Source organism: Hyalella azteca, unplaced genomic scaffold (genome assembly GCF_000764305.2).
Source record: "Hyalella azteca isolate HAZT.00-mixed unplaced genomic scaffold, Hazt_2.0.2 contig1683, whole genome shotgun sequence".
In the NCBI taxonomy this organism is placed as follows: Eukaryota; Metazoa; Arthropoda; class Malacostraca; order Amphipoda; family Hyalellidae; genus Hyalella; species Hyalella azteca.
In genome coordinates, this window is record NW_025931987.1 from 1 (window position 1) to 16981 (window position 16981).

The 16981-nt window shown below is 36.9% G+C and overlaps 1 protein-coding gene across 1 annotated transcript; it reads left to right on the plus strand.

The window, feature by feature from the left end:
• The first annotated feature begins 253 nt into the window (after nucleotides 1–253).
• LOC108670788 (zinc finger protein Pegasus) lies at nucleotides 254–7200 on the plus strand. The gene is made up of 3 exons (XM_018158281.1): nucleotides 254–381; nucleotides 710–831; nucleotides 1291–7200. Exons 1-3 carry the CDS (start codon nucleotides 267–269, stop codon nucleotides 1936–1938), a joined length of 885 nt encoding a protein of 294 aa, XP_018013770.1. The 5' UTR covers nucleotides 254–266; the 3' UTR covers nucleotides 1939–7200.
• The last annotated feature ends 9781 nt before the right edge of the window (nucleotides 7201–16981 follow it).

Genomic DNA, 16981 nt, shown 5'->3' on the forward strand with positions numbered 1-16981 from the left:
CAATCTATCGGAATTTTCTTCATTCAAAGTGAAAAATTTTTGTTATTTTGAAGTGTTCTAGTAATTCTTGTGTGGAGTGTGAGAAATGAAATCTGCTTCTTTTTGGAATTATTCATTTCAATGACAATTTACTGATCAACTCGGCAATGTTTTTATTGGCATGGTTCGAATTGGGACATTTTAGCTGCTTTGGATGCTCAGATCTTTTGGATGTTGATGTGCCAACGCGACTCTAAATTTCTCCTTCCAGATACAGCAAAGAAGAGATGCATTGCCCTCAGTGCGAGTACAAGTGCGTTCAGGACAAGGCTTTCAAGAGGCACATGGAGCTGCACGCTGAAAACAAGCCTATTACTTGCTTTGCTAGCTGTGTGATATGTGGTGAGTTCATCACTTGTTTTGTTTGCTGTTTCAAATGCATTGAATTTATATTTTAGTCACTGCGTGAAATGGTAATTTAAACAAACAGCGTATAAATATGCCTATTTGCTTTCAGTGCTTTTAATCCTCATGTCTAACATGAAAATTATATAGGTTTGTACCTATAATTGCATGATATTGCACCTTAATTGCAACATCAAGAAAACCTTGTAATGTACAGCTCAGTCAAGTACACCTCAGAATTAGATCACAGTAATTTGCTTGGAATTTTGCAGTGTCACAATACTTTTCAAGCCGTTTGTACTAACAAGATAATTGATCTTTGCAGGAGTTGATTTTCCTCAGGAATCTGAAGCTCGGTTGCACATGAACATAACGCATCGCTGCCCAAGTAACCCCGACCACTGGCAGTGTCCCATGTGTGGCTTCCATTCGGTCCAGGAGAAGAAGGCAAGTCGCACCGGATCCCGCGCCTGGATTTCGGCGCCATGTCTTGCTCGTTACATTTACTCAAATGAACTTTTATTTGATGTACATTTTTTTGAAAATTAACAGCATTCTAGTGATAAGCTCCATCAATTGTAATAAAATTGTTACATTTACTCAAATGAACTTTTATTTGATGTACATTTTTTGGAAATTTAACAGCTGTCTAGTGATAAGCTCTATCAATTTTAATAAAAATATAATGAATTTCGAATATTTCTCACTGTGGAATATAAGACTGAAAATAATTGTGGTAAAATTTATTACCATATGCGTGATATATTGCCATGGCTTGAAGAGTTATGGCCTGTGCGAATGCTGTCCGGAGGTGAGCAATGATTTTTTTTTAGTGTTGTGTCCATTTAACAGTTGATGAGTAGTTTGGCTTATACTGCATTTTGCTAATTGTTTCATTGCTTACAGATGATCCAGCACATCCGCATGCACACAGGCACCAAGCCTCATTTGTGCACCTTCTGCGACTACCGCTCAGGGCGCAGGGACAACCTGCGTTCGCACGTACGCCGCATGCACAAGGCAGAAAATTTGTTCGCGGATTCGTTCCAGCCATCAGCCGCCCTCGATGCCGAGGAACACTTCTTAGGGATGCAGCGAGCCAACGACGACCAAAGTGAAATAGACAATGAAGAAACTGATGGTGCTTATCGGGCAGTTGGCGCCGAGAACGCCATGTCTGGAAATTCTATGCGGAATGTTGCTGTTGGAGATCCACATCCCATTCTGGGGCTAGCTAACAATCCTCAAGATTTTGAGATTGACACATCATTGGTGAACTTGCCATACGGTGTCATGGAGAACTATCCGCTTGGATCCTCTAACATGGAGAATATGATGAACGACCTGGTGAACCAACCTGGAGCATTTGAGTCTCATATGCTGCAGTCGCCACAAATGAATGGATACTTGACATGGACTTCGCACGAGCACCAACACCAACACTCGCTGCCCATGCAATCTTCAAGCGATGGTCAAAACCTCAATAGCACCGAAAGCTCGTCCATGGATGCCAACGAGTCACATATTATCTTCACCATGTCGCAACATTCCTGAGAACAGGAAACTTTAGTTTTAATAAATTCCGTCTACTTAATGTGGGCTCATTTGGACTCAGATGGGAATGATAAAAAAAATTTCAAGTTTCTTTTTCATCAATATGATATTTTGACTTTTTAAGACCTATTTAAAGTTGTAATGTGATGGTTTTTACTTATGCAACTTTTATTTCTTTGTTCGATGGTATTCACCTTATGACCATTGAGGAGCAGAGTGCTGTCATATCAATAGGCATAGACAATTAAGTTAGACGAATTATTCCTACCTCTAAGACTGGTTAACTCTCCTATGCATGATAAGGGTTCATACGATACGTGCCTTCTGAGTAACCAGTACGAGTTAATTCTTACTTTATTACTGCCATGCAATTGCGGTGGAATAGTTAACTATGCAATGTAATATAAGTGTTCTTATTCATGCAATACGAGTAGCTACATTAAGCGTTCAAGTTTATTTTTTCTGTAGACATCACACCTCTCGCAGAATTTTACGCCTTTTATTATTTGAAAACTCGCTTCGAAATGCATGCACTGTTTTTACTCCATTTTTTTTATGATACTTAATATTAGCAGTTGTTGGGATAATTTTTTTTTTGTTGACGCTCAAGAATCACGTGGGTGATACCGAAGCGAGTAACCTAGAGCTGTGAACTAACGTACAACTAGTGCCATATCACGCACTATAGCTAATTATTTAGATCTTGATGCAAACGAACGCTTCATGACGCCGTATTGCATTGTACATGGTTATTGCTGATGCTCACTAATAGCTGCCTTTACACATACTTGCTCAATGACGACTGATGACTAGTGTGATGGTTGACAAAATATCGCCAGCTGTCTTTGTAGGTTACTCTAGTAAGTCAAGTTTGTATCAGTCTAACCGCTGCCTATTTCTGTGATGCCTCATTGTCAGTGTTTTGTATATTATATTCACTGCCAACTTAATGCCAGTGCGTTGCACCGTAGTAATCGCGTGCTGGAACTTGCTTACAAAAAGTTTTTGCACAGAAAAGAAAGCCAACCTCTATTTTTGAGAAAAATGACTATTGTGTGTGCCAAGTTGTATTTTAGTCGAATAACGTTTTATAGTTGAAGTATTCATATTGCCGGCAATGCTCATTTGCCGTTTTGAAAGTGGGCCTTGCGTATGTTTTTATAACAGAGCGTAATGCTGATGTCAATTTGCCCATGGCGTTATTTACGGCATACGATATAGCAGCTAGTTAATGTGTCAAGTAATCTTGTTGAAGAGTTGTGGTCAATTCTCATGATTTTGTAGCTTTGATAAGGAACTGAGGTGAATTTTATAGTCACTGCAGCTTTTCTCTGCCGTTCTAAATTTTTGTCACAAAAAAAGGGGATCTGGCATTAGTGTGTCGGTACGATCAGGTCCTATGAATAGTATTCGCTTTTGTGATATATTGTGCTGCTATAAATGCATTACTGCGAACCAATCTCTCACTTGCGGGAATCATTTTATGAAGGGGGTCATTTTACCCTGGAAAAATATTTAATGTTGAACTACAATTTAGATGTAATTGTTATTTCCATGTAATCGTATTGGGTCCTATGATGAGATATTAGTTCATCTCAGGAAAGATGAAATTGAATGGTAGCTGATCTGCGTACAAGTTGATGTTACTAGTTTGAGAAAATGAATTTCAGAATTTGACTGAATATTGCCTCCTAATGAATGCTCCTGCCCGTGTCATTGTTATGCGTCGTAGGCATGGGAGCTGCCTGTCCGTTACGGGACAGATCCTAGCATTATGATTTCCATTATTTTGGGGGGACATTAAAACGTCCTAACCATCTCGTGAATTGCGCCGCTTCCTATCGCTGAACAAGGGAAGGAACTTTGGTTTGCGTGTTGGAAAAGAAGTGTGTCGGTGGGCAATAACACTATTTTCTTAATATTATATATTCATATTGCCGAACCTAAAGCTGTAAGAGTGCCGACATGTAGATTGTTCAGCTAAATAATCCAACTGATAAATTAGCTTCGTTATCTGAAGTTCGCCTTTCCTAGCCTTCTGGAACAAAGAAGGATATGAAAATGTGATTTTGCGTAGCTTTGGCGTTCCGCTGAATCATCGTTGTTGGATCAGATTTCTACTGGGAGTTGGATTCCAGTAAAAATGTATAAGCGACACTTGTCTCCTATGACAGTTCAAGGTTCCTATTCAACTAGATTTTAGAAGCGGTTGTCTACTTCGCTTGTCTCGGCGAGAACTGAGCGTTTACCTGCCAAGTTAGAGTGAGATTATTCATGTCTTAAGTTTAATCACACACCAGATTTATATTATATAACCAATAGAACGTAAGACTTTTGATGTTAGCTGCTTCGTATTTAATGACGCGCCGTGAGATGATGGGAAGAATTATTCATGTTTATCCTTTAATTTTAATATAAGTTTGGCATGAAGTTTTGCATTAGCGTGAAATCTGGAAACGAGAATCATGGATGCTGTTCTCCGCTAAGTTGTGAAGGCGGTGATCTACCATTGTTACTACAGCATTTTTCTTTCATAAAACGACAGATTTTGTTTAACCTACATTATTAATGTGGTGAATTATTTTATTTCACGGTTTTTAAGTATGAGTAATATTGAGATCGATTGTGTCTCGTACGTGGAAGCACGCGTTTCTATTAGAGATATGCATTTTTTTCGCTCAACCGCGCTGAATTTAATTTTTTAACTCATAAAATTGCTAGCCATGATTCTTTGTACTTCATCATTTTGAATTAGAGGAGTACAAAACCTAAAAGTTTATTCAGTCAACTGTACGGAAGCTCGAAAGCTTGGTTGTCCAAGCCTCCCGTGCCGTATGCATTACCGTGGCTGCTGCTGAGTTTTGTGAGCGACAGCCAACATTTAGGTATTACAAAGTTGCTTGTGATTTTATTACATTAAGAGCTCAGTTGGTTTTGTCGATATTGCACGAGTGGTGCAAGAAAGCCCGATCTATTTTTTCTCCTATTACACTTCTTGGATAGGAGTTGGTGGTTTTCCATTTTTCCACGAAGTATTAATACTAGGACTCGCATTTATTCTTCGCGATTGGTGCTCTCATCTATACAATTGTTTGTCATAAACTAAGCGTGAGCTTCTTTGAATTTGTTAAGTGGCGTGAGTATGGCGATGTAGAAGATTTTGTTATGCTTGTGCAGTATTTGGTCTCGCAATGTACTAGACTAACCAGGTGAAATAACTCTTTTAGTTGTGCTGTTTTTTTTTTTCAAAACTCCAGTTGCTTTTTAACTCAAATTCGCTACTTTTTATGATGGCGACTTTAGTTTCGAGTGTAACCATTATTTTTTTCAGAATTATTTTTAATGCCAACAAGGAATATATTTCTATACCTCATTGCGGTTGGTCATGATAAACTTTAAAGCATAAAATGAGTTTGAATTGAATGTCATTGCGAGCCCGCTAGAAATTTTCAGTTTCACGCGATTGACATTACTCGCGTCTTCAAAAAAAGGAATGTATATGTTCCCTCCAAAATTACTAGCTCAAGTTTCTGCATTGCTGGAATTATTTTTATGTATTAAGTAAATAGCCTAGTTTATGTGATATACGTGGCGAGTATATTACGCTTTATACATTCCATGTATTTTCTTTTTTATATTTGTGCGTCTCTTTTATCATTTAAGCTCATATTGAATGGGAATTTTACAAGGGAACTTAATGTTTGTGCATTTTGTGCTTATTTTTGTAGCTTCGTATTATAGTTCCCTTCTACTTCTTCTTTGTTGTAATTTACTGAAGTTTATTCCACATAAAACATTGGTTAATAGCTGCCCTTCCTAAAATTTGCACGAGATAATGTTTCCTAATAATGTGCCGTTGCATCTACCAAATTTTTGACTTTTAAATTCCTGATCACGCTTAATAAGAACATAGGTTGTCCATTTGCCTTTCTGACGTTCATATGCAAACTCTGACGTTGTTACGTTCATATATAAACTGCGAGCTTCAGCTTCCACAGAAGCTCAAAGTTTAATTTCAGTCTAAATTTTGAAGTAACGTGGCTGCTTCATGAAGTCTATGATCAGTTCAATTTATTATTCACTTAGAGGTTCGTGTTCATCAGTGTTTTGTTTAATGACTCTGGAGTGCGTAGAGCTTAATTTAGAAAGTGTGCACTCAAGTTATAAAGTAAGTAATGTTGTTGTTCGCACATGTTATTCATGTTTATCTACTTTTGTCTTCTCGTAGTTTTAGATATTGATTATTTTATATTCTGGGGATTGACCTTGGGAACATTCGCTGTAACGTGTGGAGCGTTCATTCTATTTATGATCGGGCTAGCTCTTAAGAAGTTCCATTTCATTTCCACGCACACGGATTGTGTTTCAAAATTATTTGTATCTCCTCAGAGTTCGCCAGGATCGACCACCGCTCGCCCGATTTTTAACTAAAACGATCGATTCCCTTTGATTTATTGGTCTGTTATTATGGTGATTTAAAGACCAATTCCCATGCTACTTTGATAAATTTCATGCTTCGTATAAACGAAGTTGAGAACACTCCGACTGCCCGTCTGCGCGATGAGGCATGCAGGTCTCTAGAGTATCTCGCTCGCTGACTTTGTAGTGTCCTGGTAGTTTTGGTGCATCCACGTTATTCTAAAATCGATTCCAACAGTTATTTTCTTCCTGAGCTGCTCTTGTATTCTGGCCAGTTATTAATCCAAGTTATTTCTTATGTACATCCCTGTCCTCTTGAAACATTTGTTTAAATACTTGATTGTTTTACCGAAGTTACTGTCCCATTCTGTTAGTCATTTAACGTATACCAATCTTGCAGCGGCCTCTATCATCTACCCATTCTCGATCGGATGGTGCATGTTACGGGAACAAGGTATCCTTTTCCTCTCTTTGTTGGTGTTGAACTTGTTATCTTAAACCGTCCTGTATTAAAGCTTTGGGAGGATTTCAAGGTCAAGGCATTAATAGTTGAATTATTTGTTAGTGTTAGTTCCCAAATGATGCCTCGGAACATATCCTAGCTTTAAGAGGATGCAATACTCGGAGTGTTCCAAGTAGCATAAGCAAATCCTTACTGATGCAATGTGTGATGCAATGAAAGGATGAGCCCAGGGTATAGTGTTACGTCATTGAGCTTATTCCTACTAGATATAAAACCCTTAGCTGTAATTGCTACCGCTTAAGCAATTTATCACCTGTTGACTCAATTCCACTTTTGTACTTTTGTATCTTGCATAAAATATATATTCTCCATAACAAATATTGACGTGTGTTCTTTTCCAGTTGTCTTTTTCATGTACGTCCTGACATCAACGACAATTAGCTCTAATGGCAGATTTTGAATCGCCGTTTTAATTGCGGCTAGAACGTGACCGAGCTGATTATTTCTTGGATTGAAATCTGTATCATCATCGAAGCCCCATTAGACATCAATTCGGCTTCTCTTGAAGCCATTTGAGTATTTCAAATTCTTTGCTTCAGCTTTCTTAAGCAAAGCCATTTACGTATAATCAAAATTCTTGTATTCTAGGTTTCATTACCCGTTATGATGAGAGAATTTTTGTATTTTAACAGCTGAATCTTAGTTGGCCTATAATTTAACGAAATTCATTCTCCATTTCTCTCCATTCGCATGTCTACCATTGCTAACCGGCATTACCGGTTAAGAATTCTCACAGAGCTGTGGTGAGAGACTCAGTCTCTCGCACCCAGCTCTTAAGTTCGAGTCCCACTGAGGACAAGTTCTTCCGGGAAGCTCAGCTCATGGTCAACTCAGCCATTAATCCAACTCTGGTTGATAAAAGAGTACCTGGCTTGTCCAGGGTGTTGTGTAATGCAAAAATGGTTCTGGCGGTCAGCAAGCCAGTGATGGTCGTAGCATGGTTGAACCAGTACAAGGTTGACCCATCAGAAGCCCATTTTTGCGGATGTAGTTCGTTGTTCGCCTGTGACGTCACTGATCTCAGTGACGTCACGGGCAGTAACCAATCACCGAAATGCGATCAAATCAGTCAACCAATCCGTCATGAGAATGACGGGTTTGTTTACGTATCTGGATCTACGTGACGTAACAAGAAAGCTAAACTGATAGACGGAATTTGTCGTGGGTCAACCTTATATAATAAATAATAATAGCGGTTTCAGCATTTAGTAGGCTGTGGGCCTGTCGCCGATTCTTAATATCGCAGAACATCCGCAGCCTTTTGTGGTCTCGAACTCGCAACTCACTGCTACAATTCTGTTTTGCTTAATTAACAGTCCGGCCCCCTCGCCGATTCTGACTAGAAACTGGCGCACAGAGCTGGGATCGAACCCGCGCCTCTCTGCGCCAATCTTGGCACTCTGAATTTTAACCACTGGGCCACCCTGCCCTAAGTTTAACCATGCTCAGTGTGGTCTCATAATACAAGCCTAAAATGGATTGGAATATCGTAAATAGATCCAAAAGGGAATGTCATTAGCATAAGTTAGCTCTCATTATAAGTATTTAATTAGTCCAGAAGCTTTTATTATTGTCGGGATGAAGTATTTAAAAACTGAGCGGACAATAATTAATTATTAAATTTCCGCATGTAGGGAAACGGCACCTGTATGTCGGCGATGTCGGGAGTCGGGACCGTCCTATAACTAGTGGACANGTGTTTTACGATCGGTCCGTAAAGAAGCGTTGATCGGTTCAAAATGACATAAGAACAGGTTCTTTTGAATAACCTATGGATTGCCACCATGGCCCAAGGATACTGCACTGCAACTTGGAACTGTGGAAGATACAAATGAGCACTACCTTCTCATAAGCGGACTACATCGGGAAGCTCGGCGGTGGCCACCTATGGTATAGAATATAGATCCTGTTGCATTCCACGACGACGATCATCGGACGATGACGGCACGACCTGCTGGGTCAGCTGAGCCTGGGAGTGGGTGGGAGAGACTTCCCACGAAGGCACGAAGTTACGAAGTGCCCAATTTGCAATAGTAAAGGTCACAGTTGTGTACATCAAGAGTACAGGACGCCTAAGCAACCTCTGAGAGAACAGCAAGACCTCCTTGTGACACCACTCTGAGTCTCTGACCTAATTAAAAACTGCTGAAGATCTTTTGATTAATCCAGGTGCAAGTGCCCAGTTGAGAGCAACTCCAGTCACCTCAAAATGGATAACCATAACAACAACACTGCCCAAGGCCCCAATTTTTTTTCTTTGATCTTGATTACTCAATCATCAATGAAGATTACCTATACAGTTAGAAATTATCATATAAAAATAAGTGTAACTGTAATACAAGTAAAAATTGAAAATATATGGATTTTTTCTTTATTAAATTAAGTCTCCAAAATGGACTAATTTTTGCCACATTTTTGCAAAAGCTATCATATCTAGGTTTCCTATGTGCCAATTTCAAAGTTTTTACTTTTTAGTACCATTATATATATACACATTAGAAAGCTCTCATTGTAGGCTATCAATTCTAACTGAAATAAAACATTTTAGTTGAGACTTAGACTGCAGGAGGGTGGAAAAAGTGGGTGTGAGTGTGACTGCTGACTGATCGATATGAATGCTATAAATTAACCAAAAGCCAAAGGGAGAAGTGAACAGAATAAAGTCCATTTTGATAAGTAAATGATTAAGAAATTAGACGTAAATGATAAGTAAATGACAAATTCCTAAATAAATGATGAATGAATGAATGATGTTATGAATGAATGATGAATAAATAAATGATTAATAATTAATAGATAAATGAATGAATGATTGAATGATGATAAGATAGATAAATGATGGGAAAATTATGAGAAAATTTTGATAAACTGAAGGGAAAATGATCTGAAAATGAATTAAAAATAATAGGAAAATGATTGAAAAATGCTGGGGAAATTATGGGGAAATGTTGGAAAAATTATGGATAAATGATGGAAAAATGACGGGTGGATGATTAGGCATGGAATATATCTACTTGGCAAGCCCTGACTGGATTTTTCAAGCCATGGTTTTATGGGTTTGCCAGCGTGATTCGATTTCTTTGATTAGTGAATTCCATTTCTTCAAGATGCGAATTCCATATCTTGGCCATGAAAAGCCATTGACGAGCTGCAACCTTATTTACAAAGTTGCGTTTACATGTTACCCCAAATATCTAATTTACCCTAAAAACAGTCCAATCATACAGCAACACTAACATTTTTCTTCACTTAAGAGGCACCTGAATAGTTGATAATGCAGTCTGACCGCTCTGATGTGACAGCTACTACGCAATCTTCAAGTTCAAGGAAACATTTGGGTTGACATGTTATTACGATCTGTAGGATATTTTGGCAGGAGCATTGAAGTACTGCGGATTATGGAAGTTGAAAATTTTATGAAGCGACATGTTCGCAAAGTGCAAACCACAATTTTTTTTCAATAAAACAAACATACATGACATTAAAGCCGCAAGGTTTCACACCTACTGAAATTATATAATATTAGAGCTGCGATATTTCAGAAAAAAGTAGGATTTTTCCAGCCCTGGACAGCATAGCAGTAGCAGAATGGAGATTCATCAGCAACTAAAAATAAGGAAATGAATGAGGCAAAGAAGAATGAAGCTGCCACATGCCTACATTCTTCTGCTGCTGATGCCTAATCTGCCAGCAGCAGTCATTGTTGACAGTCAACAGTGGCAAACTTGATGGAGAACAAATGCTGGGAATTTTTCTCATGTGTTAAAATATGTATTTACAACATTAAAAGTGCAAGGATATTTTCTTGGTTTGGTTGAAAAAAGTTATCTTCTTGGCTGCTAGAAGATAATTTTATCTTCTTGCAGGCTTATAGTCAAATGGAGTAAGACAGGATCGCAGCCTTCATGGGGTAAGAAAGGACCAGCCCATGGTGTGCATTCTAATTGCACTGAATTCAATTTGACAAAACAATATGTTAGAACAATCATTGCCTGTCATTTCAGTGTTTGTGGCAACCCTTTTCTGCAAATAATGAATTTCTGGCTAATTTTTAAAGAAAACCTATGTAAAGAAGGGTAAAAAAATAGTTAACCCTGTTTGGGAAATAAGCTCTATCTAATGACAAAATTTTTTTTTACCAGGTTTGTGGATGTAGGCAGGTTACCTCAAGTAATAGGCAACTTTTTAGACATACTACGCATTCCTACCTGCTACCATCACTGCCTGACATGTATTCTAAAATGGGGTAAAAAAGGACCAGACATGGGGTAAGACAGGACCACTAAATGATCCTGTTTAATCACACAAGTGGCCCTATCTTACCCCACATATGGTCCTGTCTTACCCCACAAATGGTCCTCTATTACCCTACAGATTATCAAAAATGATTTTTAAATGAATATTTTATTGTGTAGTATGGTACATGGAGTATTTTGGTCAAAGTTTTTATCTTTTGCTCAAACTTCATTATAACTTGTTAGCATTTTTAATTAGAGAAATTTAGTGCACTATTTCAAATTGCATCAATGGGATATAGAAAATAGGGATGTCTCTTCCCATTAGTGAGCTCCAGAACTATGTGCAAGATTGGCTGGGGGAAATATCACTGTGTGAAACATGAAAAATAATTATGATCACAACTCTGTGAGAGGGCATGAGCTACATTAGAAGAAGTGCACCACAAATGCAGTTAGCAAGAAAACACATGATGTCTGATACTTAAGTTGTTATCCATTGTTTTATTACCAATTTGATAAATATTTCAGACAATGACACTAATGGAATATACATTAAGCATTTAGCAGTGCTCTACAATGAACCAAAGCCAACCCACTATTACTATGCTTAACAAAGTTTTCTCATGACAAAAACTTCAATGTGACTGATATATTTTTTTTCTTTGATCTTGATTACTCAATCATCAATGAAGATTACCTATACAGTTAGAAATTATCATATAAAAATAAGTGTAACTGTAATACAAGTAAAAATTGAAAATATATGGATTTTTTCTTTATTAAATTAAGTCTCCAAAATGGACTAATTTTTGCCACATTTTTGCAAAAGCTATCATATCTAGGTTTCCTATGTGCCAATTTCAAAGTTTTTACTTTTTAGTACCATTATATATATACACATTAGAAAGCTCTCATTGTAGGCTATCAATTCTAACTGAAACAAACATTTTAGTTGAGACTTAGACTGCAGGAGGGTGGAAAAAGTGGGTGTGAGTGTGACTGATAGATATGAATGCTATAAATTAACCAAAAGCCAAAGGGAGAAGTGAACAGAATAAAGTCCATTTTGATAAGTAAATGATTAAGAAATTAGACGTAAATGATAAGTAAATGACAAATTCCTAAATAAATGATGAATGAATGAATGATGTTATGAATGAATGATGAATAAATAAATGATTAATAATTAATAGATAAATGAATGAATGATTGAATGATGATAAGATAGATAAATGATGGGAAAATTATGAGAAAATTTTGATAAACTGAAGGGAAAATGATCTGAAAATGAATTAAAAATAATAGGAAAATGATTGAAAAATGCTGGGGAAATTATGGGGAAATGTTGGAAAAATTATGGATAAATGATGGAAAAATGACGGGTGGATGATTAGGCATGGAATATATCTACTTGGCAAGCCCTGACTGGATTTTTCAAGCCATGGTTTTATGGGTTTGCCAGCGTGATTCGATTTCTTTGATTAGTGAATTCCATTTCTTCAAGATGCGAATTCCATATCTTGGCCATGAAAAGCCATTGACGAGCTGCAACCTTATTTACAAAGTTGCGTTTACATGTTACCCCAAATATCTAATTTACCCTAAAAACAGTCCAATCATACAGCAACACTAACATTTTTCTTCACTTAAGAGGCACCTGAATAGTTGATAATGCAGTCTGACCGCTCTGATGTGACAGCTACTACGCAATCTTCAAGTTCAAGGAAACATTTGGGTTGACATGTTATTACGATCTGTAGGATATTTTGGCAGGAGCATTGAAGTACTGCGGATTATGGAAGTTGAAAATTTTATGAAGCGACATGTTCGCAAAGTGCAAACCACAATTTTTTTTCAATAAAACAAACATACATGACATTAAAGCCGCAAGGTTTCACACCTACTGAAATTATATAATATTAGAGCTGCGATATTTCAGAAAAAAGTAGGATTTTTCCAGCCCTGGACAGCATAGCAGTAGCAGAATGGAGATTCATCAGCAACTAAAAATAAGGAAATGAATGAGGCAAAGAAGAATGAAGCTGCCACATGCCTACATTCTTCTGCTGATGCCTAATCTGCCAGCAGCAGTCATTGTTGACAGTCAACAGTGGCAAACTTGATGGAGAACAAATGCTGGGAATTTTTCTCATGTGTTAAAATATGTATTTACAACATAAAAAATGCAAGGATATCTTCTTGGTTTGGTTGAAAAAAGTTATCTTCTTGGCTGCTAGTAGATAATTTTATCTTCTTGCAGGCTTATCTTCTAATAATTCACTTGTAGCATAGAGAGTAAATAGTTTCACTATTTTTGAATATATAAAGCATAACATTAAGCACTAAATATACTTCCTAAAAATTTGTTTTGATTTCATTCAGAATATTTTTTTCTTCTTTTCAGCTTTCGCCCAGACCCATTCTGCTCAGCATATTATAAATGTCATGCTATATGAACAATAACTTGATGATCAGGGGACATAAATAAGCCTTAAGAACATTACCAATAAGTTCCTTTTAGAGAATATTGCAGGAATGGAGATTTCTCTTGAGAAGTGTGTGTCTGAAATGTGAGTATCATGCTGTTGATGAATTTTCTACCAGACAACTATTGCCTTTCTGATAGGTATGTAACTGGATATTATTCCCATTACAGTAATAATACTGCACAATTCCTATTAGTGGAAGTATTTTTTGTATTGTGATGGTGATATTGTGGAATTTACATATTTTTCTTTCATGTTTAAAATGACTTTTATTTAAGATGAGAGAGAAAAAAATGCCATCAGCATATTAATCATGAAAATTGAAAGTAAAAAAAATATATATATCTTGTTTTGTAGTATACTTTTTTTAAATTTCTTAATTCTTAAATTCATTTTGATTTAAATTTCCTTGTGAATCATTTGTACTGTAATTTGCATCATATGTAGGAGTGATTTTGATTACCATATATGTTGCATATAATCCAGATGTAGGAAGATGCATGTCTCTCTGGTTATTATTGGTTACATGAATTCAGCTGCAAGCGCAATCAGTCTAAACTCTAAAAGTTTGTTCAGAAAATTAAGACTTTTTACAGTCTTGTGAAAATCCTGTCTCAAATTAAGAAGGCTGAATCATTCTTCAAGAAGTTTGTGGTAGGTAACTCACTTGTGTGCCTTTTTTGGCCACCGCAAAGTGGGGTGACTTTTGCCACTGGGGGTGACTTTGGCCACCACTACAGCAGAAACAAATGGCCGCAAAACAAAATAATAAATGTTGGCTAAAGTGACTGGGGTGACTTCAGCCAATGTTTATTATTTTGTTTTGCTGCCATTTGTTTCTGTTGTAGTGGTGGCCAAAGTCACCCCACTTGACAGCACCAGTTCCTTTGTTGCACAGATTTCAATATCCATTGGTCCTATTTCAGAGCACAGCAACCACAAGTGGCTGGAGTCATTTGCAGTGATGCCAATGGTTTAGTTTTGGCAAGTAAGGAGTCTGCCATATTTAATTGATGTAATAATTTTAATTACTTTGAATATCACCTTTTGAATAATTTTATTATCTAGAAATTGTACTATAAGTAGTTGCTCATTGATACTACTCTAAAATTCACCAAATCAAAAATAATCTCTTTGAGGAAGTTTTAATGCATTGCCAGATCACTTCACATTGTTATCCTTAGTAATCATTACAATTGCAGCTACTACAGCAGTCTGGTATATATATCAATTGACTCTCTTTTTTAAGTCTTAGAGTTCAATGTAATTTTTTTACTCTTCATCATGTTGCAGTTGTCATTTCCTATACAAAGAGTTGAAAAATTGGCAATCTTCCTTATAATTGCATTAGTTACGTACTCATGAAAAGCAATTTGCTTGTTCTTGATAGCTGTATTATTGAGTCAAATTGAAAAGTGTTGAAGTAGAAAATTGTCAATCCTGTCAATCTCCTTAAAAATGTGTCTAAAACATATGACAGTTATCTCTCATGTAAATAAAACCAACATTCTTTATAACTTCATTCTGTTGTGACCAGGCCGAAATATCGAGTCTCCTGAGCAATGCAGCGGTGGCTTGACGGCTGTGGCTGATGCTGTGTCTTTACTGGAGCCCGACTCACCCACCCTTCCTCTAGTCATCATTGAAGGTGAAACTAGGTAAGGTTACACAGCAACTGTTTTAATCTTTATATTTAATTTATTTAGACTCACCCACCCTTCCTCTAGTTATCATTGAAGGTGAAACTAGGTAAGGTTACACAGCAACTATTTTAAACTTTAGATTTAATTTATTTCTCAAACATAACTAGCCCTACCAAGTTAACCCGACTCACCCACCATTCCTCTAGTCATCATTGAAGGTGAAACTAGGTAAGGTTACACAGCAACTGTTTTAAACTTTATATTTAATTTATTTAGACTCACCCACCCTTCCTCTAGTTATCAACACCGTGAATTTCGGCCCGTATTGGCATATAAGTATGGAAAAAAACGAACGATGGCAAAATTTAAACAATTTTCACGAGCAAAACATTACGTTAGGTCCTAATGAATACGTGTACCAAGTTTCATCGAGTTAAGTTCATTAGTTTGAGAGATATTCCTTGATCATTAAATTTGAAAATTGGCCGTGAGACCGGCCTCGAGTCCGGCCGTTAATTTGTCCGAGGCGTAAACCCAGGAGAGCTAGGTTAAAAAAAAAAACAGAAAAAAACCATCGCTGGGAGTCATGTGCTGCTCGTGTTGTGTACAAATCGTCTAACAAACGTTTGAACTTCTGACATTGACTTCGGACAGCCGCCCCCCATATCGCCCCCCTACTGCCCTGTTCTTCCTTATCGCCCCCCAATATCTTTCCACCGCCCCTAGGGGGGCGATATCGCCCACTTTGGGAACCACTGATTTAGACTCACCCACCCTTCCTCTAGTTATCATTGAAGGTGAAACTAGGTAAGGTTACACAGCAACTATTTTAATCTTTAGATTTAATTTATTTCTTAAACATTACAAGCCCTACCAACTTGGCAATCACAAACCCTTCAATTTTACAGTGTTTGGAAGAGATTGTGTCCCAAATGGCCTATGATTAAAAATTAAGAAATTTTTGTCTCAAATTAAGAATTTTCCATGCTGCTTGCAACCAAAAAGTTAATAAATTCCTACATGAATTTGGATTAAGTTTTGTGTTAAAGGTTATATGAATACAAAGCTTTATTATTTATCAATAGTTCTGACCTGTTTGATACAAATGTTCAAACTTCAAGTTGCTAGTTTATACATCTGGTGGTTTGCTTGTCAAAAAATTCCTAATTATTTTTTGTAAGCTTTGAATTTTATTTAATATTGGTTGAGAAACTCCTAAGCAATACGTAACACTAAACTTATCTTTCTGTTCTTTCAATAGAGGATGCTCAAAGACAGTCCATATATGTATCTCTTAAAGCTTCATTTGTTGCAGTAAAATTGATTGAAAGAGAAATTATTGTCTTTACAAATGATGAGCATTAGATTGATGAGTGCACTAGAACAATTATTATTATTTTACTGACTAATGAAACTTGGACTGCTTATGAAAATATCTGATGCAAGTTGCTTAACAGTTATGTAAATATTTGGAAAAGCTTTAGAAACTTCACTGATTCATTTGTTAATTTTTCATATTTTTAATAGAATTTATATATAATAACAGGTGTCGTGTATATATTAATGTTAGCTGATAATATAAATTATCACCATTAATATTATTGATATTAATGTTAGTTGTTGCCCCCACAGCACAGTGGAAATACTCCGGAGTGATGGGGTGACATTGTCTGTGTTCAAAGCGTCCCACCAGTGATGGCAACGCTTCATTTGAGCTCTGCTGACAGCAAAAGC

Bases quoted from the DNA above. Each gene is read 5' to 3' on its own strand.
- LOC108670788 (XM_018158281.1), top strand. From the start codon at position 267: ATGCATTGCCCTCAGTGCGAGTACAAGTGCGTTCAGGACAAGGCTTTC. The intron at 382-709 runs GTGAGTTCATCA...TGATCTTTGCAG, and splicing joins TGCTAGCTGTGTGATATGTG to GAGTTGATTTTCCTCAGGAA. The intron at 832-1,290 runs GCAAGTCGCACC...CATTGCTTACAG, and splicing joins ATTCGGTCCAGGAGAAGAAG to ATGATCCAGCACATCCGCAT.